General features: G+C 28.1%; 1 protein-coding gene across 30 annotated transcripts in view; it reads right to left on the bottom strand.

The window, feature by feature from the left end:
• The window catches only part of LOC107456607 (CUGBP Elav-like family member bruno 3), a 713873-nt gene that overhangs the window by 84380 nt on the left and 602244 nt on the right, over positions 1-27249 (bottom strand). For 15 of the 30 annotated variants that reach the window (XM_071179587.2, XM_071179595.2, XM_043044184.3 and 12 more), the window contains 3 exons: positions 23610-23768; positions 15819-15963; positions 589-720 (listed from right to left, as the gene is read on the bottom strand). In XM_071179587.2, coding sequence (XP_071035688.1) covers positions 589-720; positions 15819-15963; positions 23610-23768 — 436 coding nt within the window. The remainder of the gene's footprint in view (positions 1-588; positions 721-15818; positions 15964-23609; positions 23769-27249) is intronic. The other 15 variants (XM_071179599.2, XM_071179608.2, XM_071179606.2 and 12 more) reach the window with 3 other exon arrangements.

The following is a 27249-nucleotide window of genomic DNA, read 5'->3' as shown; positions in this document are numbered from 1 at the left end:
GTAAGCATAATTCGGTAATTTCTTGCAACCATGGAGGTTTCTACTACGGACATTGAAATCAAAATGATTTCCAATTAATATTTTTAGCCTGAAAATTTCTTTCACACTTCTAGAAAAATTAGGTTAACATTTATTAGCAAACAAAAAAATGTGTATTTTAAAATGAAGTTATCAGGAATATCTTTAACACATATAGTATTGAAGTTTTCTGAATTATGGATCTAAAAAAAACTGCAAGATGTAAAATCTTAAATTTCTGCAATATCTTTTTCGTAAATAATGAGGAATATTTTTAACACATCAGGAATATTTTTAACACATATAGTATTGGAGTTTTCTGAATTATAGGTCTAAAAAAAACCCCTGCAAGATGTAAAATCTTAAATTTCTGTAATATCTTTCTCGTAAATTAAAAAAAAAAAGGCAAAAAACATGGATAAAAGCGTTGCACATCAAAGCAACATATAAACAATCAGCCACGGGTAACATCAATCAGCCAATATCATCTAATAGGGTGAAAAACCTATGAAGGAACAATCATAACATGTATTAACATCGAAAGCAAAAGGTTATGGATTCGTTACTTACGTGGGTAATGGGGTAGTCCATTAGTGTAGACCTCTCCGGCCTGACCGTTTGCTTGAGGCACATGGCTAAAGGTGGGCATGGTAGGGGAAGGCAGGTTGGGGATTGTTCCATTGACAGTCTGTGTCCCCGCACCTAGAACAGAAAGCCTAGTGTCAATGCTTGAGGGCTAACACTGCATCCTAACGCCTTGAGACATTTAGGAAATTGGCCAATTTAACTGAATTAAATTGATGTGTTTACTTCTGCGTAACATTTGCCGAAGTGATGTTCTTTTATGCATACTAAAGTTTGATTTCTTATAGAGATTTTTAAAGAAATGAATTTTTTTTGATTCAGAAAAGGACTGCAATAATTAATTAATTCTAATCTAATTCTAATTAAATTCTAGTTAATTTAATTTGATTTTAGTTAAATTAATTCTAGTTATTCTAGTTATTCCAGCTAATTCTAATTAAATTAATTATAACTTCTAATTAAGTAAGTACTAATTTAATTAATTATAATTTCTAATAAAATAAGCACTAATTAAATTAATTCTAATTTAATTTAATTTATTCTAATTCAATTAATCAAGTAGAATATAATTAAATTAATTCAGTTAGTTTCCGCATAACATTTACCGATGCAATGCTCTTTATATGTAAATAAAGTATTCTCGATTCGTTTTGGAGATTTGTAAAGAACTGTATTAATTTTAATTCAGAAAAGAATTGGAACAATTAGGATTGAGTTGAATAAATTAATTCTAACTTAACTAATTCAAATTTCTTCTGTGAAACATTTGCCGAACTAATGTTCTTTATACGTAAAAAAAAATGTTCAATATGTTTTCTTTATGGAGATTTTAAAAAGAAATGTTTTAATTCTAATTTCAGAAAAGAATTGGCATAAAGGAGAATAAATTGATTCTAACTAATGTAAGAATTGAATAATATTTAATTTTATTAAGAAGCGTATTAATTTCATCTGAAAAAAGAAATCAAATTTATTTAATTAAGAATTATATAATTCTAATTTAACTAACAACTGATTTAATTCTAATTTAACTAAAAATTGGATTAATTCTAATTTAACTAAAAATTGGATTAATTCTGATTTTACCAAGAATTGAGTAACTTTTGATTTATTTAAGAAGGAAAATATTTCTACTTTAATAAAGAAATATATTAATTCGAATTTATTTAATTAAAAATTATACTGAATAATTAGATTATTTAGAATTCTGATACCAATAAAATTGTTTAGAATTGACTAAAATTTGGATTTAGTTTTTTAGAAGTTAGAAATGAATTGAAATACAGATTAAATTTTTTTTGCCATATTGGGAAAGTAAAGAAATTTTAAATCTAATTTTTGAAGGGGTGAAAACCCAAAAATAATTACCTTGATTAAAATCACTAGTTTAATTTCGTAAAAATAATCGCTTCTTTAATTAGACCATAATAATTGGTTTTTATAAATAAGCCAATTTAATTGGATATTTTTAGTGATATGATTCTATCAATATAATAAACAGATTTAATGTTAATGGAAACAGATAATTTGAATGAAATTTTGTTTGATTTTAAAATAGCCAATTTATTGTTAGACAATCCCTCTACTTTATTTTTACATAATTATTGTTTTACAAAATAATTGCTTCAATTTTTAAAAAAAAATATTTTGTGTCTTGAAATTTGCTTCAGATAAATTAGTAATTTTCTAAATCTATTGCTATTATGAAATCATGCTCTTTTCTGAATTATTCATTCCTGAATAGTAATTGCTTTAGAAGTTTGATTCTTTTTTATTTTTTCTGTTCCAAAAGTTTTTTAAAATTTTTTTGAAAAGTTTTAATTTTATAATTATAAGGTCTTTTGCATTCACGAAATGAGTTTTAAGGGTTGATAAAGAATTGTTTTTAAATTTTTTGTATAAATATGTTAAAATTTTTTTTTATCGTAAAGCATCATTTATTTAACATAACTATTTAACATAACTTTGGTTCTGAACTTTGCACTTTAAATTTCACTAATTTAAAGTGCAAAGTTTCACTTCTTTCAACCTAAAGTTTCACTTCTTTCGGTTTCACTTTAAATTTCACTAATAAATAATGAATTATAAAATTATTCGATTCTTTGATGATTTGAAAGATGTTTTAAGAAATAAATTTTTCAAATGAAATAAAATGGCCCATTTTTTAAAATTTGATTTTTTAAACCTTTTTTTGAAATTTTATAAATTTTTTTATTTAAAATATCTTTAGCTCATATCAATTAAAAGTATTTATAGTTATTGAAAAAATTATAAGTTACTCAATTAAACTGTTCGATGATTTGAAGGAGGTTTTGCAAAAATAAACTATTTTATTTGAAATATAATAAATCTCTTTTAAAATTTTTTTTCACATTACCTAAAAAATAGTTTAATTCGTATTAGTTTAGAAATGCGTTTTTATTTATTGTTTGTATTTTTGCATTGGTTTGAGTTTGAATAAATTAACGTTAATTGATTCGATAAATTTTTGACTTGAAATTTTTGCAATGCAATCGGCTAATATTTCAAGTGAATCTATTAAGTATGTTTTGGATAAAATGTGTTTGAAAAAGTTATACGCACAGTTTAATGTATCCATAAATAAAATATTTTAATTGAATTATATTAAAAAACTGTAAGCAAAACTTTTTCTCTATACACTGAATATGATTATAAGTATTTTTTTCAGAGTAAGTACAGTTTGCTTTCTTTATTTATTTTCAGATTTCTAATGGTAAGGAGGATAATTTGTTTGAACAATTAAAAAGATTTTTTTACATTAAAATATATCAATAATTAAAAATATTTATTTTCTTAGGGTCATCAATCATTAAATCATTATTTTCATAGGACAAAACAACTAAAAATTAAAAGTAAAAGAACTTTATTTAATAAAATTTCAGTTTTATGCTGGTTTAATCATAAAATAAACTGATTTTACTCTAAAACTCTTAAGCTTTTTAGTTAAAAACTTTTTAAATAAAAGGTAAATTAAATAATTTTTTTAAACTCAAAAGAGACTTGTAAAGTAATTTTTGATTTTTTTTCTTCTCAAGGCATTAAGAGGCGTATTTTAGTCACCGCATTTGCTAACTTTAAAATGCTTTTATAATGCTTTTTCATACGTTTTTAAAATGCGCTAAAAGCTAAAAAAATAGATCCAAGAACGGTAAGTCAAATATTTATTTTTTTATTAAACCTAAAAGCGTTTCAAATTCCTCTCTTGAAATTTTTTTTAAAGAGGTCTATAAGATAAAATAATGAAATTTTGATGTGTATAACAGGTAAAAATCATTTATGCATAAATGTAATGCTGCGTTGGATGAATGAGTCAATTTAAGGCAAAGAAAAAAGTTTAAAACAAAGAACATGTACTCTCATGTTTTAAAAAAAACTAGTTTTTGTTCAAAGTGGTTACAGAAGAATAAAAAAGTAAGCTATAAAAGCTTTTCAAGGATAAAATTCATTAAAGAATTAATTTCAACAAAAGTAACAAAAAAAAAAAAAGATTCTGTAAAGAAATAGGGAACCTGTTTTGGTGTTTGGTTTAAATTTATCAATGACTGCAATATTTGCAATAGAAAATAATTTAAGAAATAATAAGTAAGAAAAAGGGCAGTGTTTTAGCTTTGATTATAAATTTGGTTAAAAAATTCTATTTGAAAGTTCTATAATAATTAAAAAAATGCGTATGCAAATAATGTGTGCAATTGATTTAAACAAGTTTCAATATTTGTTTGAGTATAACTTATAAGTTTAATATCAAAATAAAATGTTTTAAGGAATTGCCAATTGATTTAGCATTGTATTTGGCATGAATTCAAAGGAAAATTCTGTAATAAATTAAGCAAATAGGAAAACAAATGGAATATAAAAAAACAAATAGAAAATCGATTTTATATTTTATTTCTAAGCAAACTAGCTTTAGAACAAAATAAAATTGAAGAAAAAGTATGGGTATTCGTAAAATAGAAAATTTCATTACTATTAAAATTAGTTCTGCATGAATAAATTGATCATGTAAAAGCTAAACTAATTTATGTGTAATCAATTTAAAAAAATTGATTTTAAATCAAATTTTATTGATAGCGAAAAATGGAATAAAAAAAAAGAGCGAACATTTCTAAATACTCTGTTTAACAATAAAAACGATCCGAACTATTTTCGTTTTATATTAACTATTTATTATTATTTTTTTACTGATTTGGTAGCAAATGCAGTGACTACTTGAAATTTCTCACTGAAACAAAATTCTTTGTAATTAGGCTTCCTGATAAGAAGATAGTAAGAAGAAGATAATAGAAACATCGAAATAAGCAAAGCTACATACATAAATGCAACATCGAAAGATGACATCTATAATATAACAATCAAACATTACATATATGCAAAAAAGAACATCAACATTCAAGCTTCATGCAAATGTTACTAAACTCACCTAACCTTTGCCACTAAAGCATCTCTAAAAATATAATTATCTACTCAGTAGCTTGCTACAAAAACAGAATAATTAATAGTATGTTACATAGACTATTTTCAGCATGGCATACTAGGATCTATGAGCGAAGCAGCTCTAAGTAAGCAAAATACAAGTAAATAAAACATTGTTAGCAATTAATTAAAAAAAATTACAAATATAGCTTTTTTTATTGTCTGGAGTTTTTTCCTGATTTATTATCTGGAGTTTTTCCTTGTTCAGAAAAAAAAGATCAGTTTTCTATTGCTTTGAGTTTTAACTAATAATAATTATAAAGCACTAATTATAGATAGCAATTATAGCATTGTTGGTGATTAATAAAATAACAAAATTAGCTTAGAGTTTTTTCCTGATTTATAATCTTAAGTTTTACATTGGTACAGAAAATAAGAATATTAGTTTTCTATTTCCTCAAGTTTGACTAATTATAATTTTAAAACACTAATAAAATATGTCAGGAGTTCTACTTCGATTATAAAACAGTGATTATAAAGAGTAATTAAAAATAGTTGGTGATGAATAAATTAACAAAATTAGCATTTTGTTTGCCTGCAGCATTTTCCTGATTATAAATTAGGAAAGAAAGACTTTTATTGTTTGTAGTTTTGCTCTGATTATAAAATATAAAGATTAGTTTTTTATTGCATTGCGTTTTTCTTAATTAGAAAATAAGAAGCTCAGTTAAAGATCAGTCAGAAGATCAGTTTCTTATTTCCTGGATTTCGACTAATTATAATTATAAAACACTAATTATTAAACAAGAAGTTATTTTTGGTGCCTGCAGTGTAACTCTGTTAATGAAATAAAAACACAAGCATTTTAGCTTTTTATTGAAAGAAATTTCGATCTGATTATAAAGAAAAAGTTCAGCCTTCTGTTACTTGAAAGTATACTCTGATTATAAAATGGGAAATTCAGCTTCTTATTGCTTAGAAATATGCCTTGATTGTAAAATATGATTTTAAGTTTTTGATTTCAGAAAAGTATACGCTATTTATTGATAAAAATGGCGTTTATTATTAATAAATAAGCATATATGAGGAAAGAAATGATAACTAAAAGCTGTAAAAATAACATTTAAGTGTGTGGAAGTAGCTTAATAGCATTAGAAAGTTAGTCAATTTAAAGTTTGAATAATCATTGTACTTAGGTGTCATGTAAGTACCCTGTTTCTAAGATATTTTTTAAATATTATAAGAGAATTATTTCCGTATGATTTTGAATAATTTAAATATTAGTCAAAAAAATTTCAGTGAGAGAAATTTTATTATAATGCTTTTAGAAAGTAAATGAAAATTAACCAATTAGATACTTATTATGCACAGCATCACGGTTTACATTTTCCTTAAAATCATAATTAGTGAATGCCATTTTCGAAGACGATGAAACTTAATACAATACCGGAACTTGGCCTATATTCGTTATAAGAAATTCACCTACATAATTTAATGGTTAGTTTTTACAGAATATTGAAGTAATTATTTAATTGATTGAAATGCTTTTTAAACTTTATGCCTCTATAGAAATTTACCTGAAACTGTCACAAAAGGCATAAGTATTGTAAATCCTTAGACTTAATTCGAATTACAATTAATGTAATAAATTCTTAGACATAATTCGACTATTAAGTTTTTGACTTATTTCGACTGGTAACTATATTATAGAACGTTTTTTAATAATTCAAATTTAAATAATAATTACCTCTTTAATATATTCTTTAAAATAATAATACAGCGTGACTTTCGAATAACTTAGAAATCCATAAATGCAGTTCGAAATAAATAGAATTCTAAAGTTTCGTCCATAGATTTGATAGGAAATTCCCCAGACATAATTCAACTGACAACGAGCAGGAAAACTTTCTGAAGTGGTATTCCAAACAACGCGTGATTGATCGAGCAAATTGCAAAATGAAGCGAATACTCAGTCTTGGAAATAAAAGGTACCGATGTTCCGAAGAACGCGTCTTCGTCCCCAACTGTCCGCTGATTGACCGACTCCCATTAAGAGGGAAGCTTTATTAATTACATTAATACCCCGTAAAGCTTGTCAATGACACGTAACCGTTGCTGTCGTTTGCGCTAAGCCTAATGAATAATCAGTTTACGTGGCCAGCATGTCTTGCAAATTGATGTCCATCACCAGAACAGATTATATTATTGGATTATGTTCCACCTATCTTTTCCTTTACGAATGGAAATTCGAAAATAATTTTCTTCCTACATGCGTTCTCCGGATTTTGTTCCACCTATGCTATCCTTTTTGAATGCAAATTCGAAAATAATTTTCTTCTTATATGATTTACTATAACTTGGTAATATGTTCAAGACATTATGCTTGGTTATGTTGGCCATATTATAAAGTCTAAAATAGGTTTTTAACAATATGTCTAGACTTGAATTTTTCTCATATTCTATTATTTTTGAATATTTAACAAGAATTAAGTTGAGCCATATCTTTGATCTAGTTCCTGTTGAATTTTGTTCTTGTCCATTCTGAATTTTTTTCTTGTTCCTGTTAAATTCTGCTCTTGTTCCTGTTGAATTTTGTTCTTGTTCCTGTTGAATTTTGCTCTTGTTCCTGTTAAATTCCGTTCTTGTTCTTGTTGAATTATGTTCTTGTTCTTGTTGAATTATGTTCTTGTTGAATTTAGTTCTTGTTCTAGTTGAATCGTGTTCTTGCTCTTGTTGAGTTTTGATCTTACTCTCTTATATTTAAATTTTTAATTATAATTCAGGTAAACGATATATTTGATATTGTTGAATTTTGTCTTATTTCTTCTATACTTTAATATAACTAAAACTAAGTTGAGCAAAAGCTTTATTAACTATTTTAATGCTCCGCTAAGCTTGCCAATGACATATAACTATTACTGCCCTTTGTGCTAAGCCTAACGATGCCCATCATCAGAGTAGAATATATAATTGGATTATATACCACGTATTTTATTCTTTGTAAATGTAAGTTCGAAAATAATTTTCATCTTATATGATTTATTATAACTCATACTATGGTCTTGATATTATGCTTGGGGATGTTGAAGAAAGTATAAAATTCTGATAAAGACTTGTCAAAGTTAGAATATTATGACACACTTTAAATTTTGAATGTCGCTATTGCTCTTTTGTTTTTAAATATTTAACTAGAATTAGGCTAAACTAATACTTCTAATATGTAAATTTTAGCAAAGCACAGATTCTTTGTCATTTATACTAATCCACGCCAATGTAGATTCTTGCCAAAACTAATAAATGAGTAAATAAAATGGATATACAGTGGCGTGCCTTTACTCGCAACAAAAAGTTTTACATATGCTCACAACATTATTCATTTTCAAGTTAGCTCACACGTTTTCCCCTTATATCACTGTTTAAAGCTAAAAACATAGCATAAACTAGAGAAATATAATATAAAATATAATTCTAGCACCGTGAAATTTTTTGAACGGAATAATATAGGACACTAGTGTTTCCTAATTGAAAGGACAACTGTATCATATAACTTTTTTTCCAAGATTTTTTTTAAATGTCAAAATGTATTCTGCAAAAACTGGAAAAGTTAGTTAATGAAAAAGGGGTGGGCAAATTTGTCCAGATTTAGGATGCTATATAAAAAGGCATATATAATCCTTATATCAAATGAAAAAAGTGTTCTTTGGATTTTAATGTTACGCTATAATCCTTTCGGGTGATATCGATCCCGATACTGATAACTATTTTGTAACTCGAATATAAATATGGATAACGATATCATAAAAGAGGCGAACATGTTGAATGGAAGGCAAATTGGACATAAAATTAAAGTTACGCGACATTACTGTGCATGTTAGTGATTTATTTATTTTTTTGAAAATAAACAGTGGTTAAAAAATAGCTCTTTAGAATTTATAAATAAAAAAAGAAGTTAAAATGCTTCTTAGATTATAAAGCAATTACTGCATTTTTAACTTTAATAATCCTCAGTCTTTAAATAATTATAACCTCGTGTTAAAGTAAGATTAAAAGCGGGCATTTTTAAAATTACTTCTTGATAGATATTAATTACTCTAAGCAGATTATGTACTTAAATTAATGTATGCCTTCTAGAAGATTTATTTCACATAATAACATCAATAAAATAATTGAAAGTCTAATATTTTTCTCATTATTTTTAATAAAACGGACTAGGTATAGATTAAACATTACTTCTCACAGAATACTTTTTTGATTAATATAAATAGAAAATTAGAGCGAAAATATCCAATTCCTAAATCGTTCTCCAATAAATACTTTCTTTTAAACAATAAAAGAAAAAAGAAATATTGACACTTCACATAAATTAAAGACAAAATTACTCGTTGCTTTTTTCCACAGCAGCAAAAAGTATAGTCATTTTGCGTTAAATAATAAATGACTCCTCCAATTTCTTCCTCTTTTTTCATTTCTTTTTTTAAAAAGAATAACACTTTTTATAAATCTTAGATGCGAAACTTTCTCATCATTCTAGTGTGCTTATCCCTTTGCCTACATATATCTATATTTGTTGTAGACATAAATGTTAAGAAGCATCTGTCTTCGGTAGTTTGCCCCCTTTTCCCCCTCCCTCCTCGCCACGGCAGCTGATATCAGTGTCTTTCTTCTCTAATAAAGATACAAAAGACCATAAATTCTTGAACGCAAGTGGGCTTTGGGCAAGTCTTTAATAGAAGTTGGCGGGAATTTTCCCGTTTTTTTTCCCTTGTTGTTTTAAAACCTGCGTTTATCACAATAAGCCCGAAAATGAGAGAGATTATTACTGGGGAGTTTAAAGGATTTATATACGCTGCTTACAGATAAACGGGAAGTTTACTCCCTCTGCTGATATCTTCCTCTGGCTTTAATGTCCACACAAATGGTCAGAAGCTTTTATGGCACGCCCGTTATATCATTTTTCGAAGTTAAGCTTATTAATAGATATTTATTTCTAGACATTTAAAACATGTTTTGGTTCTAGATATCTTTATTGCTGCTTAAAATTCAATTTTATTTTTATACGTTTGGAATTATAATCACGATTCTCTAATCAAGCAATAATATATATTGTCCACAAAAATGGTTAGAGCCGATATATCATTTTTCGAAGTTAAGCTAATTAATAGATATTTATTTCCAGACATTTGAAACATGTTTTGTTTCAAGATATCTTTAGTGCCTACTGCTTAAAATTAAATTTTATTTTTTATACGTTTGCAATTATAATCACGATTTTTTAATCAAGCAATAATATATATTGTCCACGCAAATGGTCAGAAGCTTTTATGGCACGCCCGTTATATCGTTTTTCGAAGTTAAGCTTATTAATAGATATTTATTTCTAGACATTTAAAACATGTTTTGTTTCAAGATATCTTTATTGCCTACTGCTTAAAATTCAATTTTATTTTTATACGTTTGCAATTATAATCATGATTTCTTAATCAAGCAATAATATATATTGTCCACACAAATTGTCATAAGCTTTTATGGCACACCCGTTATATCATTTTTCGAAGTTAAGCTTATTAATAGATATTTATTTCTAGACATTTAAAACATGTTTTGTTTCAAGATATCTTTATTGCCTACTGCTTAAAATTCAATTTTATTTTTATACGTTTGCAATTATAATCATGATTTCTTAATCAAGCAATAATATATATTGTCCACACAAATTGTCATAAGCTTTTATGGCACACCCGTTATATCATTTTTCGAAGTTAAGCTTATTAATAGATATTTATTTCTAGACATTTAAAACATGTTTTGTTTCAAGATATCTTTATTGCCTACTGCTTAAAATTCAAATTTTTTTTTATACGTTTGCAATTATAATCACGATTTTTTAATCAAGCAATAATATATATTGTCCACACAAATGGTCAGAAGATTTTATGGCACGCCCGTTATATCATTTTTCGAAGTTAATTTTATTAATAGATATTTATTTCTCGACATTTAAAACATGTTTTGTTTCAAGATATCTTTATTGCCTACTGCTTAAAATTCAATTTTATTTCTATACGTTTGCAATTGTAATCACGATTTTTTTTAATCAAGCAATAATATATATATTGAATAATTATTTTATGGATGTGTTTCAGAATGTAAAGCAGTTGTAGTCAAATAAATATGGGATAAGAGTTTTGGTACTAAAGTTTTTTTCTTTTAAAAAGTTAATACATTACAGTAAACGTCACAGTGGAACTTAGTTAAGCCTTAACCTGTTAAACTCAATTAGAACCTTTTAGGTTTTAGGATTAAGTTAAATAAATTTTCGAACTGTTACTCTTAAACATATGTAGCAGTTAGGATTCTATGCAAATTCATTTTTTAAACTAAAAAAATTGAAAAAGCTAATAAAACTAATTTTCAACTAATTTTTTTAACTAATAAAATTTTAAAAAGTAAAAATTCGGACGAAGAAGTGTGAAGAGTTTTGTATCCTTGCATTACGTCACTGTAATTTTTTCATGGCAAGCGGAAAATAAATGTCTATTTTTAGTTTTATTATTTTCATATCAGTAGTTAAAATGTAAAAATAAACAATATGATCTTGTAAAAGAGAGAAACTTTTTCAAAAGTATTGTTTTTTATTTTAAAGCTTTACTACATTTATAGCAAATATAATTGTTATTTGATTTCAAATAATAACAAATATTTACTGCATTATAGTGCAAATTCAAAGAAATTGCTTATTAAAGGACTTAGTGGAAGATAAATGTTAATTAATACTTTTATTCACTCAATACTCCAGATTTTAAAATTGCGTTCTAAGTATATAATTCCTATTAGTTTTATTGGTACAACATGTGGTTGATAGTGGTGTAAGTATAGTACAGACAAATCAACGAGTAAGACAGATTTCAATAAACGTTAATCATGTTTTCCTATTAAGTTCATTAATCTTGAAGAGATCTATTGCTTAATATCATATAATTCAATGTTTTAATCTGATTTTTGAAAGCTACAGTGCGTGTATAATTATAAATTCAAGTTTATAATTTAAAGCAACTTTAAATTAAAAAAATAATTACTAAAATTTTACTTTTTAGTTTTAATTTGGCTGAAAGATTGCACGGTTTCGATAGATAAAAAAAATTAAATCTAACTTTTGGATTTTTAGGCAATTGGCTAGCGTGTTTTAGTTACAGTATATTAATCAATCGCACACATACATTTAGTGCGCATTTAAATATAATTCCATTGAATAAAAATTGCTGCTTCTGCATCAATCTTGAGAAATTTTTTAAAGGTTGTTTCAATTTATGAAAAAGTTCGAAATTTTAAATTATTTTAACAAGGTACTTAGATTCCTAAGTTTATAACTTTTCTGTGAAAAATCTAACCTCTTATCATCTTTAACTTCTTAAACTTAAACTATACTTTCTTTTTTAATTGGTTTTTAGAAACAGAAGTACAGTAAAAGCACATTCAAACTGTCTCACTTCGTAATAAATTTTTCGTTAGAAAAATAAACTGTTCTTAACTTAATTTAATTGGTCCTAGTTCAGAGAAGATCTAGGTTTATTAAAATGCATTAAATATACGCCTTTATAAGAGCTAGTTTTGCTGCAAACTAAGTGTTAAATATAACGTTCACTATATATATATTGCCTTCACAACATTTATGACAGACTGTCCTGGTTTATTTTATTTGTATTGTTTTTTTTTGTTGCTCGAAGTATAGAATTTCCGCAATAACCTGAAATAGGACTGCATTTCAAATAGGACATAATAGAACATCTGGTAATTTTTTTTAGTCTAAGTTTGGAGAAGATCTAGATTTATTAAAATATATTAAATGCTGTGAGAAATAGCCCTGTCATTTCTAGAGATAGTTCTGTTTCAAACTAAGTGTAAAATATAGCGTTTACAAAGTATTAATACTGCCTTCACAACAGATTCGAGAGACTTTCCTTATTTATTCTATTCTTCTTGTTGTTTTGCACGTTGCATGGAATTCGTACAACAGCTTGAAATAGGACTATATTTCAAATAGGACATAAGCTAATAAGTTTCCATAAGTAAGGCATCATCCCAAATAAGAAAGAATTTCATGCCAAAAATAGGCAGTATCAGATTTTAGTCATTGGCAAAGAAAAATAAGTTCTTCGTAAGGACAACCTGAGCCCAAATCTTACATGGGGACATTATAATGCTTCGTCTCCTTGCTATGACCTTTTTCCAAATATATCCCATCATGCCTAGAGGGTTACAAAAGATGGGAAGCAATCACCATATCTTTACCTTAATGCCTTGATGGTAACAGGAGATCTTGCAATTCCAATGCACGATCATTATTCTTGGCATCTTGGCGAATCATTTGGGTCATTAGTTGAATAAACGGGAAAGGATTTCTTAAGCTACAACATTGTTTTTTCTTCTCTTGGCTACGTTGGGCTTGCAATTGGACACGCCAGACGAAGCAGTTTGGTGGAAAAAAATAGCTTTCATTTAGACCTGTCTTCTGCTGGATTCAGATAGATGACGAGGAAAAGTCTTCTATTTCTGGAAGAAGGATGCGTTCTTATCTTCCAGTCTTCATTGAAGATGGAAGGTTCAAGTTTCAGGAAAATGATTAATGTTTCGCAGAGGGGAGCTTATTTCTGGGAGAGAAGCCGTAACACATATCGTTAAAGAAATTATTTTTTAAGGACAGTTGTTATTTGAATACTAAAAGTTATTTATAATGAATATGACTTTGAGATCGGCAAGCAGGATCTTTTTTGAAACTTCAGAAATAAATGTTTATTTTTTTAAAAATAATTTCGCTAAATAATTCTTATATTTATGTTGGATAAAGCTCCTTCTCTTTTTTCTTCAGAAAAAAGTACTGATAAAAGTTTTAAGGGCTACAGGGATTATAATTTTTTAGCTTAAAAAATAAACATTTTCTTTAATGTTTTTAAATTTGTATAATTCTAAGTTATAATAGTAAATTGGTGTAAAGAAGATTAAAATATTTCTAAATCTATAAAAACTCAATGTAAATTCAGTAATGCAAGTTATTCTCAATTTTAGTTTCTCTAATCGTGCTTTCAATTCCTTACTATAAATAAACAATCTAGTCGCTACAAAAGCATTATCATTGAAAATTTCCTATTTAACATAGATATTATAAATATTTTTGAAGAATAAGAAATTTTAATTAAATTTCTTAAAAATCTTATGAATATAATAGAAATGTGAAACTTTAAGTAAAAAATAAAACTTTAAACTACCCAAAATTTAAACTATATACAAACACAGGTTTCGGGACTAGTACTCTTTTTTGAAAGTCAACGAGTAAATCAATTTGTTTGTAAATATAATCTATTTAATACCAACTGATCGCACATAAGCTCAATTATTTTCATTATTTCCATTTATGGTCATAATTTATATTAACCCCAACGCGTCGTTACTGAGTGGTATAAGCTTTATTTGCAATAAGTACTAACATACAAGTGCTTGAAACCACTGTGCTGCACAAATGTTGTACTGTCCAGATAAAAAATACACGCACATTTTCGAAAGGATTGCTCCCTTCCGTTTATATCGCTTGTGGATTGTTTGTAAACAATGCGGATTGGTTAATAATGCTTTTCGGAGATGCCTGGTTTGACAGTAAAAAATTATTTTAAAGTTGATTCAAGGTTTAAATGATTGTTCATTAGTTTGCATAGATAATTTTGATATTAAATGAGAAAAAACTTTTAACAAAAAACTTTTCAGAACTTTAAACTACTCAAAATTTAGACTGAATACAAAATACAGGTTTTGCGACGGATGTGTTTTTTTAAAGTTAACGAGTAAACCAATTTACTAGTAAATGTAGTACTTACTAGTAAATGGAGTGAACCAATTTATTAGTAAAACTATTTAATACCAAGTGATCAAAACCTAAGTTCAATATATAATTGGTACTAATTTATGATAATCCGAACGTATCGTTACTGAATGGAACTAGTTTAATTGGCATCAACTACTAAAATACAAATGTTTGAAACCAACTTGACAAAGACTTAAAGCTTTTCAACGTAAAAGAACGAGATCTAAAGAGCAGAGTTTGCTTTTTAAAAAAAAAACTTTAGTCTGACTAATCTAGATTTAGAATCTAAACTAAATCTTGAATATATTTATAAGAAACAAAAGAAAAATAAACCTATCGCAAAAAAGTAGGGTTATAATGTGCACAAACATTTTAGAATTAAAAAAAATTTCATGACTAGTGTCACATCAAAATAGTGTCAAATGCTTATGCAACAGAAAAAGAATGCTTTAGAAGAGTGAAGTAGAAAGTCTTTGGGTATTTTAAATTAAAGTGTTAGTGCTGATCTAAAGGATGAGATAGGGTTAATCACTTTCCATTTATGGTAGTAATTTATAGTAACCCCAACGTACTTTTACTGAATGGTATAAGCTTAATTTGCAACAACAACTACTAACAAATGTTTGAAACCAACTTGATAAAGATTAAAAGCTTTTCAATGTAAAATCTCGAGATCTAAAATGCAGAGTTTGCTTTAGAAGTCTGACTACACATCTTGGATACATTCATAAGAAACATAAGAAAAGCAAACCTGTTTCTAAAAATAAAACGAAATGGTTGTGTTTTAATTTGTACTAACAATTTAGTATTTAAAAACTGTCATCACTAGTTAGTGTTAAATGTTCTATGCAACTGAGAAAGAATGTCTTAGTAGAGTTAAGTGGAGAGTCTTCGGATATTTTTACTCAAAGGAAGAGATTTAATCACTTACCTGAGGTTGGGGTTATGGCAGGGTTTGCTAGTCCGTTAGGGACCGTCGTCATTTGAGGCAACTGCGCAATGGCCAATGCTGCCATCGGATTCACGTAACCCCCTTGTGCCGCTGCGGCCATGAGGGCTGCTTGCTGTTGCATGAACTGAAAAAAAAAAAAAAACAGCATACATAAAGCACTGAACTGAAGTAACAACATACATACAATACAGATAAACAGACCCCATATAAATCTTTTGGAAATCAATTTTCTGTCAAATTGGCTGAAAATTTAATATGTTATTTTTCAAAATATTCTGATCAAAAGCTCTTGTTGACACTAAGTCCAAAAATGGATAATGTCCAAGTTACGGATCCTTAAACATAAGAAAAATGAACAACGATCACTCTGGTGAAAGGTGTTTCAAGCGCGCAGTATTGGTGGATGCAAAAAAGTAATGCTAGCTACTCATTTCCGAGATACAAAGTTTAAGTTATAAATAGTAGTTCTCAATTCTTTAATTCCGTCACGGTAGCATTAACCGATAAAATTAAAAAAATAGTTAAATTGAAAAAAAAACATTGATAGTTAGATTAGGTAATGAAAATGGTAGTATCACGACGAACGCTGACTACAACATTCAACTACAACATCTGTCGAATTTTTAGCTAATTTGACTGAAAATTAATTTCCATAAGATTTGTGCAGGGTCCTTTCTTCATTTCTAACGAAAATTTACTTTCAGCATACAATACAATCTGCCTAAAATTATTATAAAATACGCAGAACTGTTTCAAAAAATATAAAAAAAACGAAAATAAACTTTTTTTTAATCGAACATGAAAACATATAATTTAGAAAAGCAGAACATGTTAATGGAACTACAACGACTTCATTAATAAAATATGACAATGTATATAATAGAAACATATATAATTTAAAAAGCAATGAATAATAATAAATATTCTGCATTCTAAATTATAATGAAAACACATATAATTTAGAAAAACAGAACATGCTGAGGAAACTATAAATACTTCATTAGTAAAACATTGGACAGAAAGTTTTTATTGCAATGAATCCAATCAAATTATTAAATCAATCATCACATGAATGAATTTTGAGAAAAAAAAGGAAATAAGTTTTAAACAGACTACCAGAAACGAATGGCATGCATTCAAAGTAATGACGAACAATTAATTTGCTTGGAAACATAAATACTTTAGTATCATAACAGCCGAAATCCAGAGGGATATTTTTGAAAGAGCTGTAATTTTTTCCCCAATGTCGCTTCATAAAAGGCATCATTACATATTTTCTTTGTAATCACAATTTAATCCGGGCTTTTAACACTATCAATGAAGTATAAGTGCTCGTTTTTCTAATACAAAAGAACAATACAGAGGGTTATTTTTTTAAAAAAAAATAGCCATACCCCTCCTCCTCTGCGTGCACACCGTTTATCACAAAGAATAGTTATTTTCGCCAAAGCCATTGAAGTTCACGCCATGGCTGTTATTAATCAAAAAAGAAGACGTTTTAGTTTTCATATTATTACCAACACATAAAAGTCCAAAGAAAATGGGGAAAAAATAAATAGAAGGAGCCGGCATAAGCTTCTTTCGCGATGAGTCTGATAATTTATGTTGTTCTTGACACTGTATTGTATAAAAGGAAATAAAAATTTTCCCTTTAGGTTTATGCAATTTAGGCTGGAAAAGGGGGAAAAAATGGCGGAACTGCTTTGGCCAGATAGGGGAAAAGGGGGCAATTTTTTCCTCGTCTTTCATCTTTTGTTTGATAAATAATGCACTGTCCTGATGAAAAATAAGCGCATATTTTCGAAAGGATTGCCCCCTTTCATTTACATTGGTAAGTTTCGGTCTTGGAACAGCTTGTGGATTGTTTGTAAATAATGTGGAAGGGGTTAAAAAGATATTTGGTATTAATAATGCTTTTTGGAGATGCCTGGTTTTGACAGCAAAAGAATTATTTTTAAGTTGATTTAAGGTTTGAATCATCGTTCAATAGTTCACGTTTATAGTTTTGATATTAAATGAAAAAATAATTTCCATTAAAATAAAGGAATATAATTTTTTTTCAATATTAGTATAAGGAAATATCAATTGTTTTTGCTTTATTGACACTTTAATATTTTTAAAAGGATAATTTTAAGTGTGGTTTGCATCATCGTTTAACGGTTTTCCTTCATACGTTTAGTATTAAACGTGAAAAATAATACAGTTCCTAAAAGTATCGTTATAAGGAAATATAAACAGTTTTTATATTGCTGGAACAATACGATTTTTAAATTTTTAAACAAAGGATAATCGTGTATTTGCAATCTGAAAGTTTCAAATTGTAAATTTGAATTTACGTTTGAAAATTATATAACTGATTGAAACTATAGTAATCGGTCATGATTTTGATATTAAGTGCAAAAAATAATTTGATTTAGAAAAGAGAAAGATTAATTTTTATTATTATTTTCGTAAAAACATATCAATAGTAATTTAATAGTCTTTAAGGAATTGGAAAATTAGGTTATTAATTTTTCTTTAAAAAATAAACCATCGACAAATCAATGTATTTAAACAGGAAAATTCAGCTATTGGTTGTAGCAGTCTGTTGAGCTGTTTTAAATATTTTAATTTTGAACAAAAAATATTAAAGGAATATATTTATCACTAGTCAACCGACGCTTTTGGTGTTGCTGCTTTTTGTTGACCTGTCTAACAAAATTTTTTAAGAAATGGTCGATGAAGTAGGAAATATAGTTGTTTTGGCACAAAAGGTGCCATTTCAAGACTGTGAATGATAAACATTCATTACATCATCCAGTCAATTAACTTAACCACGAGTAATCAAAAGAATACAGTAAAACCACGGCACTGCGCTGCACCAAAATCCCATTCAAGTTAAATACCAAAAATATGTTTTGTCTTATTCTTTCGTTGCCTAGGCAACTAAGATACGTTTTTTAAAGTCAAAATTTAATGCGTTACCTGACAAACCCCGAAATCCAGAGAACGAATTGTTTGTTTTTGTTCGAAAGCTTGCCCTATCGGGTCACTAGAGTTCAGATTATATTTAGGTAATAAGCAAGCCTGTATACAAGTGGTTACAGCCAGGTTCAGCCAAACAGAAACCAAAAAGAGTTTTAACCATAAGAAACCAAGCAGACGTTTAAAACCAAACAGGAGCGTGTATGTGAAACATACATTAATTACTTTAAGTATTTTTAAATCGGTGGTGGAGGGAAAACCAGTCTTAGAATAGTCTTACAACTTATTTTAATCTACACAACGAAAAAAATATCTTCAAAAATACTAGCATATGGTAAAATTTACCATGATTTTGCTCTATGGAAACAACCAAAAATCTTGGCAATTTTTACTGGAGAGCTTTGGTAATGATTTTGGTATAATTATGAATAAAATACAGTTCCATGTCATTGTCATAGTGTCAAAAATGTCATTACCATACAGTGTGGTAATTTTACCAAAATATTTTTCTCCGTGTACTTTCAGTTGTCCTCTGAAGTTCGTGGAGTTGATTTTTCAAAAAATTCATATGTTTGGTGCAATTTAAACACATTTGACCTTTATATTTCTTTCATTCTTTATATATCTAATTGCCAGTTATATATTTTTTTCCATATAATTTTTTTGCATTCTAAAATTTTAACTGTCGGTAGCTTATTAGTCTAAATATCGACTATTTAATGCATTTCTTTTTCTTTAACAATTTTATTGTGGCTTTAATAATGTTTGTCTTGTTTTTTTAAGTTAAACATATTTAATGTAATTGTAATTATTAATTTTAAGCTAATTACAACATAATTTTGATATTTTCACTTTTAAAAAGTCGCGTTATACCAAAGCTCATCTAAAAAATTCCCATGAAATTTCAAGTTGTGGCATGGCCTTTAGGATGGAGCGACAGTAAAATTAAAATAAAACTGGTTTTCAAAATTATTAAAAATCTTTAAGTAGTGTATCTCAATAATGTTATTATTTTGAAATTATTAAAAATATTTAAGAGAATCTCAATACTAAAGTTATTGTTCTCAGAAAATTTAACTTAAACTGGTTTTTTAAATTATTAAAAATACGTAAGCAAGCTTCAACGCAAAATTTTTAATCGCTTTTAGAGAGTTTATTATTTGCTTCTTTTTAAAAATCACATTGTACAATAGCGCATCTAGGAAATACTTACGCACGACCTTAGCATGAAAGGTCTATACCTATAGGTTAATACCTATAGGTTAAAATGTAACAGAAAATTAAAAAAAAAATTTTTTGCAAAATTATTTAAGAGTCAAATGAAAACGTCGTTAAGAAGTCAAATGAAACGTTAAGAGTCAAATGAAATTATTATACGTCGAAAATTAAGTTAAAACTTCTTTTTAAAGTTATTAGAAAGCTATGAAAGACCTCAATTCTGAAGATTTTATTCATTTTTAGGGTATTTACGATTTACTTCTTTTGAAACTTTGCATTTTAAAATAGCATATCTAAGAAATACGCACCACTTTTATGTTAGAAGGACTTTTATGCACCCACATGTCAAAAAGTTGCAGAAAATTAAATTAAAACTTTTTAAAATTATTAAAAAGCCACCCGAAAACCTTAATGCTAAAATTATTATTCTCCTTTCGAATACTTAATTCTGAAAAAGATTCAACAAATAAGTAGTACCTCCTTAAAAACAACAAAATAAAAGGTATGTATGCTTAACATTTTAAAATAGATCGTTTTTGCAACCTTAATTTAAAACGCGTTTACCCAAGATAATTTATTTTCCCGAAACTATTTCTCTTTGTAACACATCCTTCTAAATTCGAATCAAAGTTCTGCTCTTTCTAATCTTGCCTGTTGCTTTCTCGAAGCAAGCAAGGATTTAATTAAAACTCTATCTTTTAATCTAAAAGAGTAGAAGAGGGGGGTCGTGTTTAAAAATGTATTCTGAAAAGTAAGTTTTTACTTTTCCCCGCTTTACCTGTTTAATTCCCACAATCCTGCAGTGAAATTAGCCCCACTATCTTCTGTTTATTTTTATTATGGAATCACTTTGGTATCTTCTCGCACGCCACTACCAAAATGGAACAATTTCCCCCCTTTTCAACCCCCCTCTTTTCGCAACAATGAACTGTGATTGCTTTTAATGTTATGTCCTATCCAACTGAAATCTCTTTCCTTAAAACGTGTACCGTTTTCTATTTTGTTTGGATATGTTAATTAAAACTCCGGGATAAAATTTCTCTGGATTTCATATCTCGGGATCTTTTACGTTATAATAGTAGGAGCTGAGGCAAAGGAAAATCCAGTGTTATTTAATAAGAATGTTATTACTATTCACTAAATTTGAAAGAGGATGGGGAAAAATAATTTAATTTTCCCTTTGATATATTTTCCTTTCGACTATAAAGTTTTGAGAATTGTGTAGTTAGAAATTTTGTTTCTCGAGTTAGAGCTGAAAATGTGGCATTGTAATAAGTGCAAAATATTAGAATATGTAAGTTTCTAATTTAGTTTTAATTTTATTGCTTTAAATTTTAAAACATGATATAATATTAAGTCTATAGTTTTTAATATTAAATGTAAATATTGAATTTAAATTTTTTTTATTTTTCATATTCATTTCATAACCTTTATTATAAGTGCAAAATATATGAGATATGAGTTTCTAATTCAGAAAATTTTTATCATTTTAAATTTTTAAGCGAATTTACATTGATTTGAAAATTTTATACTTCATTCATTTTATAACATTTCTTATAAATGCAAAATATCTGAAATGTGAGTAAAGCAAACATTTATGCAGGTGTATCATTTTCCTGATCACGTAATTTATTCTAGCCAGCCAATCAACAGTTTGGCAATCGAAATGGGATTTTGGTGATACATCGCAGAACTGCCATGTACTGCGTGTGGATAGCCATAGGAATAGGAATAGGAAATACACTAGTTTTTTTTTTTTTGGTTTCAAACCAATATTTTTTTTTTTTTTTTTAACTCGGAAGGGCAAGCGGGATCATTTTATGATCCTCATGCATTCGATAAGTTTTGATTCCTAAACAACTATTCACCTGTTTATCCCTTTTTATTAGTAGCTGAGTTTTCCATCATTATCTTCCTTAATTTAAAGGAATTTCGATCATTTTCTCACCCCCAATAAACGTTTTATCAGTTACTGTTATGTTTTTATCAGATGCGCGGGGACTGATCCCGCACGTCTTTCCAATTTATTCTACAAATTATTTCATTTCTCATGGCTGACAAGTTCAGTGGGTTATTTTTTATTCCCAATTACAGTGATTTCTATTTGTTTACAATGTTCATAAAAATTTTCTGCAAGAAGCACAGGAACTGCTTTGCTATCTAACAATAACTGCGCATAAAAACCGGTGACCCAACTGTTACCTAATTGTGCATGAAATTCAGACTTTGGCTATGTCACTTATTAGTGATTAACACTGGAAAACGTGCTGTTAATTCATGTTTGAATCATGAACTGTCAGTTTCAACTATTTAACAGTTTTCTTATGGAACCTCTCAAATATAGAAATTAAAAACTTCCTGAAAAGGAAATTTTTATTAGAGGGTTCCACTAATTCTGGAGAAGTCGAGAACTACTGGAACTAACGAACTGAGCCCAATTGTTCCGCCCCCCCAAGGTACACATAATCTCTGCGTGTGGCTATAGTCTCCGATAAAAAAAATATTTCTACATATATACAGTCAAGTTTGCATTAAAACAATTAAATCGAGTAATAATTTATACATTAATTATCAGGGAAGTAAATATTATCATGTTTCAATCAATTTTATTGCTAAAAGAAAGGTAAAAAGATTCAAATAGTTAAAGAAATACATATTCTGAGTCTAAGACTCAAAAGTGTTAGATTTGCAATAAAGATTATAACGTATTTTAGCAGCTTATTTAATGAATTTGATTTTGGGTCCTTCCATGACCCCGGCGTGTCTAAATGTTCGTTAAGGAGTGGGTCCAAATGTTCTTCTGGGTTAAGCGTGGTCACTATTTGGAACTCAAAACTGCATTAAACGTAGTGCTTAATTTAAGCATCATGGAAATTTTAAAATATATTTTTGATAATCTAAATGCGAAAAAATATACATTCCCGTGATGGCTCAGGGGACAGAGTAATCGCCTTCCAATGAGGTGAACTGGGTTTGAATCCCAGCTATGGCTGGTCGATGCGAACCCTCATCCGGCTTGTACTGACCACAGTGCTGACGTAAAATATCCTCAGTGGTACATGGATCATAGATCAGAGTTCCCTTGCCATCAGGCTTACCATGGGAGGTTTTCGTGGGTTTACACTTCATGTAACGCAAATGCGGGTAAGTTCCATCAAAAAGTCTTCAACGAAGGCAAATTTCTCCGAAATCTTGATCCAAGAGTTCCCTTGTCTTCTGGATTGGGTTCAAAATTACAAGTCTACGGAGTTGAATCTTAGTAGTCGTAAACCCAAAAATTGGGTCAGCTGTTCAACGATGGTTACAAAATAAAAATAAAATACACTCCCATACATCTGAGCAGAGGAGGGGAGGGAAGGGGGAGGCTCTATACATGGAACCGTTCTTCTTCCCAGTTGGAGCATTTCAGGGATGCGATCGCGAATCGATGTCTTTACATCTCGGAGTTACATAGATAAGGCACTGTTATCGGAAGATAATACAAATACGTGCAATATAAATTTAACATAGCAATGGAAAAATGAGGGTAGTGAAATAGCAATAGAGAATAAAAGGGAAAGAAGACACAGAACGTGTGAGCACACATACATTAAGATCTACCTGTGCGTATGCACCATAAGCACCAAACTGGTTGAAAATGAATGGATTAAGTAGGCCACCCATATTCCCCGTCATTTGCTGCATTCTCCTCATTTGTCTTTCTTTCTCTGTGTCGGCGAATTTCACAACAAGGCTAGATGATGCTCCCTGCAAAACAAAACAAAAACTGAGTTATTTGCATTTTACGAACAAATGGAATCGACAACTAATACAATAAATGACACCATTGAATAAGTAAGGTGGAAATGTATAGTGCATATTTTCCTCTCCATATTGGGCGGTTTTGTCATGCTCACATCTATCGAACTGGGTCACATTTTAATTTCCATTCATTCCACCTTATTTCAAGTTTAATGCCAGACAAAGAGAGAGTTAAACAAACTTTATACTACGGGTTCACGTTTGTAAGGCTAATAGTTGGCAATTTTCCAAGAGATTTTAAATCAGTCCAAATGAATTTGAGGATCGTAGGATTTTATAACGCTCCAATTGCGAATTTGCTAGCTTCTTTTAATGAAGATAGTCTAAGTTCCACACTTTTCATAAGTTCTTGTATTTCACAAATGTACAAGCATATATCGACTCAAGATGTATATTGCAATCGAAATGATTGGTGCAAATGCTTCTCTGTATATGCACTTTTGTGTCAATACATGGCCTCAGCTTTTCGTGTTCATATACCGCCTTTTGCAACAAAAACCTTCCATACATTTTTTAAAAAGCTAGTCTGCTTAAATTACCTAAAATGTGGCCAAGTATGAGCATAAACCAACTTTTATTATAAACATTTGTAAAAAGAAACAACATTGCTTAAATATTTATACATTTAATTAATGTGTGGAAGAAAGAGAGGTAATGTGATTTTTATAATGAAGTGCATTTTAAGATGTATTTTATTTTTTATAAATTGGCTAATGTGCAGTCCGGTTTTATTTTTTAGGGGTCTGACCGAACTATTTTAAGGTAACGGTATAAAGGCTTTCAGCAAAGGAGGTAAGGATCCAAACCTGAAAAAATAGTTCAAGTTTTTTTTGCTTCAAGCGTTCTACTTCACCTTTAGTTCTAGTAAGGAAACTAAGTTTCTGTTTGACAAACTCTATACAGTTTGGTCGCGCTTGTAAAGTTGGCAACTTATTAAGGGATATTGAAGTAGTTTTATGAATGCGTGGTTGAATGTAAATTATATATTAATTGTATGCTTTTTTTTTCTTTTTGGAATGAAAACTGTGAAAGATTTTTAAATTTTTTTTCTGATTCGAATTTTCAATTGAAATTATTCAGATTTTCTCTAATTTTGTTAATAATTTATTCTTCATATACAAGCTGTTTGACTCTGATTAGTAAATATAGAATGACGAAATGTATAAAATGAAATTTTCATTACTTCTTTTTTCATTCAAAATTTCCCAATATTTATTATTTAGCAGACTCGACTTGAAGTCTAATATAAGATTTGAGAATAGTTTAATTCAGCAAATGGAGTGATATGATTTAGTTTCGCTACGTTAACTAAAGCTGTGTGTCAAGAGAAATTTCTCTGAATTTACTACTAAGTTCTAATTTCCTTTATAAAAATGAATTAAAAAAAATCTGAACTAAATTTATCAAATTTCCAGTATTTTCTTCTATTGCTTTTAATAAAACCATTCCCCATTCCTATCTTCTTAATATTATTTTTTTAATTTAATGATGTTTCACTTTCATTCTTTCCTTTTTTTTCTATAGTTATTGATTAAATGTTATCGTTATTTTTAAATTACATAATCCATTATCTTTCATTCTAATTTCCTTAAGTGCTTTGATTTTTAAAAAATCTTTAAGCGGAACTCCTAAATTATGCACTCTCAAACGACTAACTAAAATGAGATTCAAATTTATTTCAAATAAATAAAACTAATTTTTTATAAATAAGAAATGAAATATTTTTAAAAGTAGCGATTTTAATGTGTAACATGATTCTATCAGTTTTGTCAATTTTGAGTTTATGAACTCATTTAAAGATGTATGTATTTTGTATTTTTAAAAAAGATAAGTTTACTTAAGAACGTAATCAATCAATGGAATATTTCTAATTCATCTAATATTCCGACCATTACTGGTACTATGTTTGTAATTACGAAAAATTCACTAAAATTCACAGTAAAATTTACAGCCCATTGAGAAGAACTTTGCAATATTTCTTTGTTTTGAACATTCTGGAAAAGTTTCAAAGTTTCTGCATGTGACAATTTTTGACAACTGTCACCCACAATTGTAGAGACTTTGAGACCAGAAATCTCAAAAACAACTTTTTTAACATTCAATTATAGAATGCTTAGCAAAAACTCAATTAAAATGACGTGACGTATCTAAATTTTATTGTAAAATCTCTTGAAAGATTGTTCGTTTAAAATGAGCTATATTATAAACATTTAAAAAATAGTACAAAATATTTATGAAAAAATATATAATCAAAATGCTGCTCAATTAAAAAAATTAATTCAAATATCTTGTTGAATATTTAACAGAATATAAATACAAAAGTGCTTTATATATGCAAAATTAGACATAAACTTATATAAACCTTTGACGCAGTTGATAGACCGATGTCTGTTTCATATATTTTTTTCTGATGCTCTAATTACAACCAAAAATATTTTATGTTGCTTTTAATTATAAAAACAGTCTAATAGTTACTAAAAAATCGATTAGATTATTGGAATAATATTTGTACTTAAATATGAAAAATAAAAAAGTAAAGTAAAAAAACATTTTTTCCCATTCATTTTCAGGGTAAAAATGTATCAATTAATGATTTTATAAATTAAGAAAATTTCATTGATAAATAACTGTTTCTCTTAGACCTAAATAACGGCAAATTAGCGTAAATTTTAAAAAATTATTTTTGGAAGTGAGCCATGTTTGGAAGATTTTACCTTTAATGCAGAAAAAAACGCTGGTGTCTGTGCTGTACTTCATAGCAATAAATTATTAAAATGCTAAATATAATATTGTCCCTTTGTTTTGAGGTAAATTAACATAGAATAATAAGAACAGTAAAAAAAATGTTTAATAAAAATTCTGCGTCATAGGGTAAGAAGTCGAATTCGGAGTCGCAGATTGTATATAGCAGAAATTATTAAAATTGCTATGCATTTTGTTTAAGAACGGTAATTCATATGCTGTAATGCATAACCGTTTTTAGTTTAATTATATTACTATTTGCTTGAGGAACTGTGCATGAACGCTTGACGACTTATTTATATGAATGCTTGACGTCAAAAAAAAAAAGATGAACTTATACTTTTCCTTATCTGCAAATAACAAAAATATTGAAAGTTGAATATTATAAAAAGACATAACCCTGCTTATTCTCACACTGTGGCAAATCGCTGGAATTATAAATTAAGGAGACACGCGTGAAACTTTCATATTCAAACAGCTCTTCTAGTTCCTTTTACTTTTACAAATTAATCCATTAGCATACTGAAGTCTTCATTTGCAAAGTCGCAGACAAACACATCAGAATACTAATTCAGGAAAAACTAAAAGCAACTTCACTTACTCGAACTTTACACGTACTTCGAACATGGGTCTAAAATCACTTAAAACAGAATGTGCTGTCGTCTAAGTCCCTTTTTTTCCCTCT

The sequence above is a fragment of the Parasteatoda tepidariorum genome, chromosome 1 (genome assembly GCF_982258835.1).
Source record: "Parasteatoda tepidariorum strain Cologne lab strain chromosome 1, Ptep-v5.0, whole genome shotgun sequence".
In the NCBI taxonomy this organism is placed as follows: Eukaryota; Metazoa; Arthropoda; class Arachnida; order Araneae; family Theridiidae; genus Parasteatoda; species Parasteatoda tepidariorum.
This window is presented reverse-complemented; position numbering and strand designations above follow the sequence as displayed.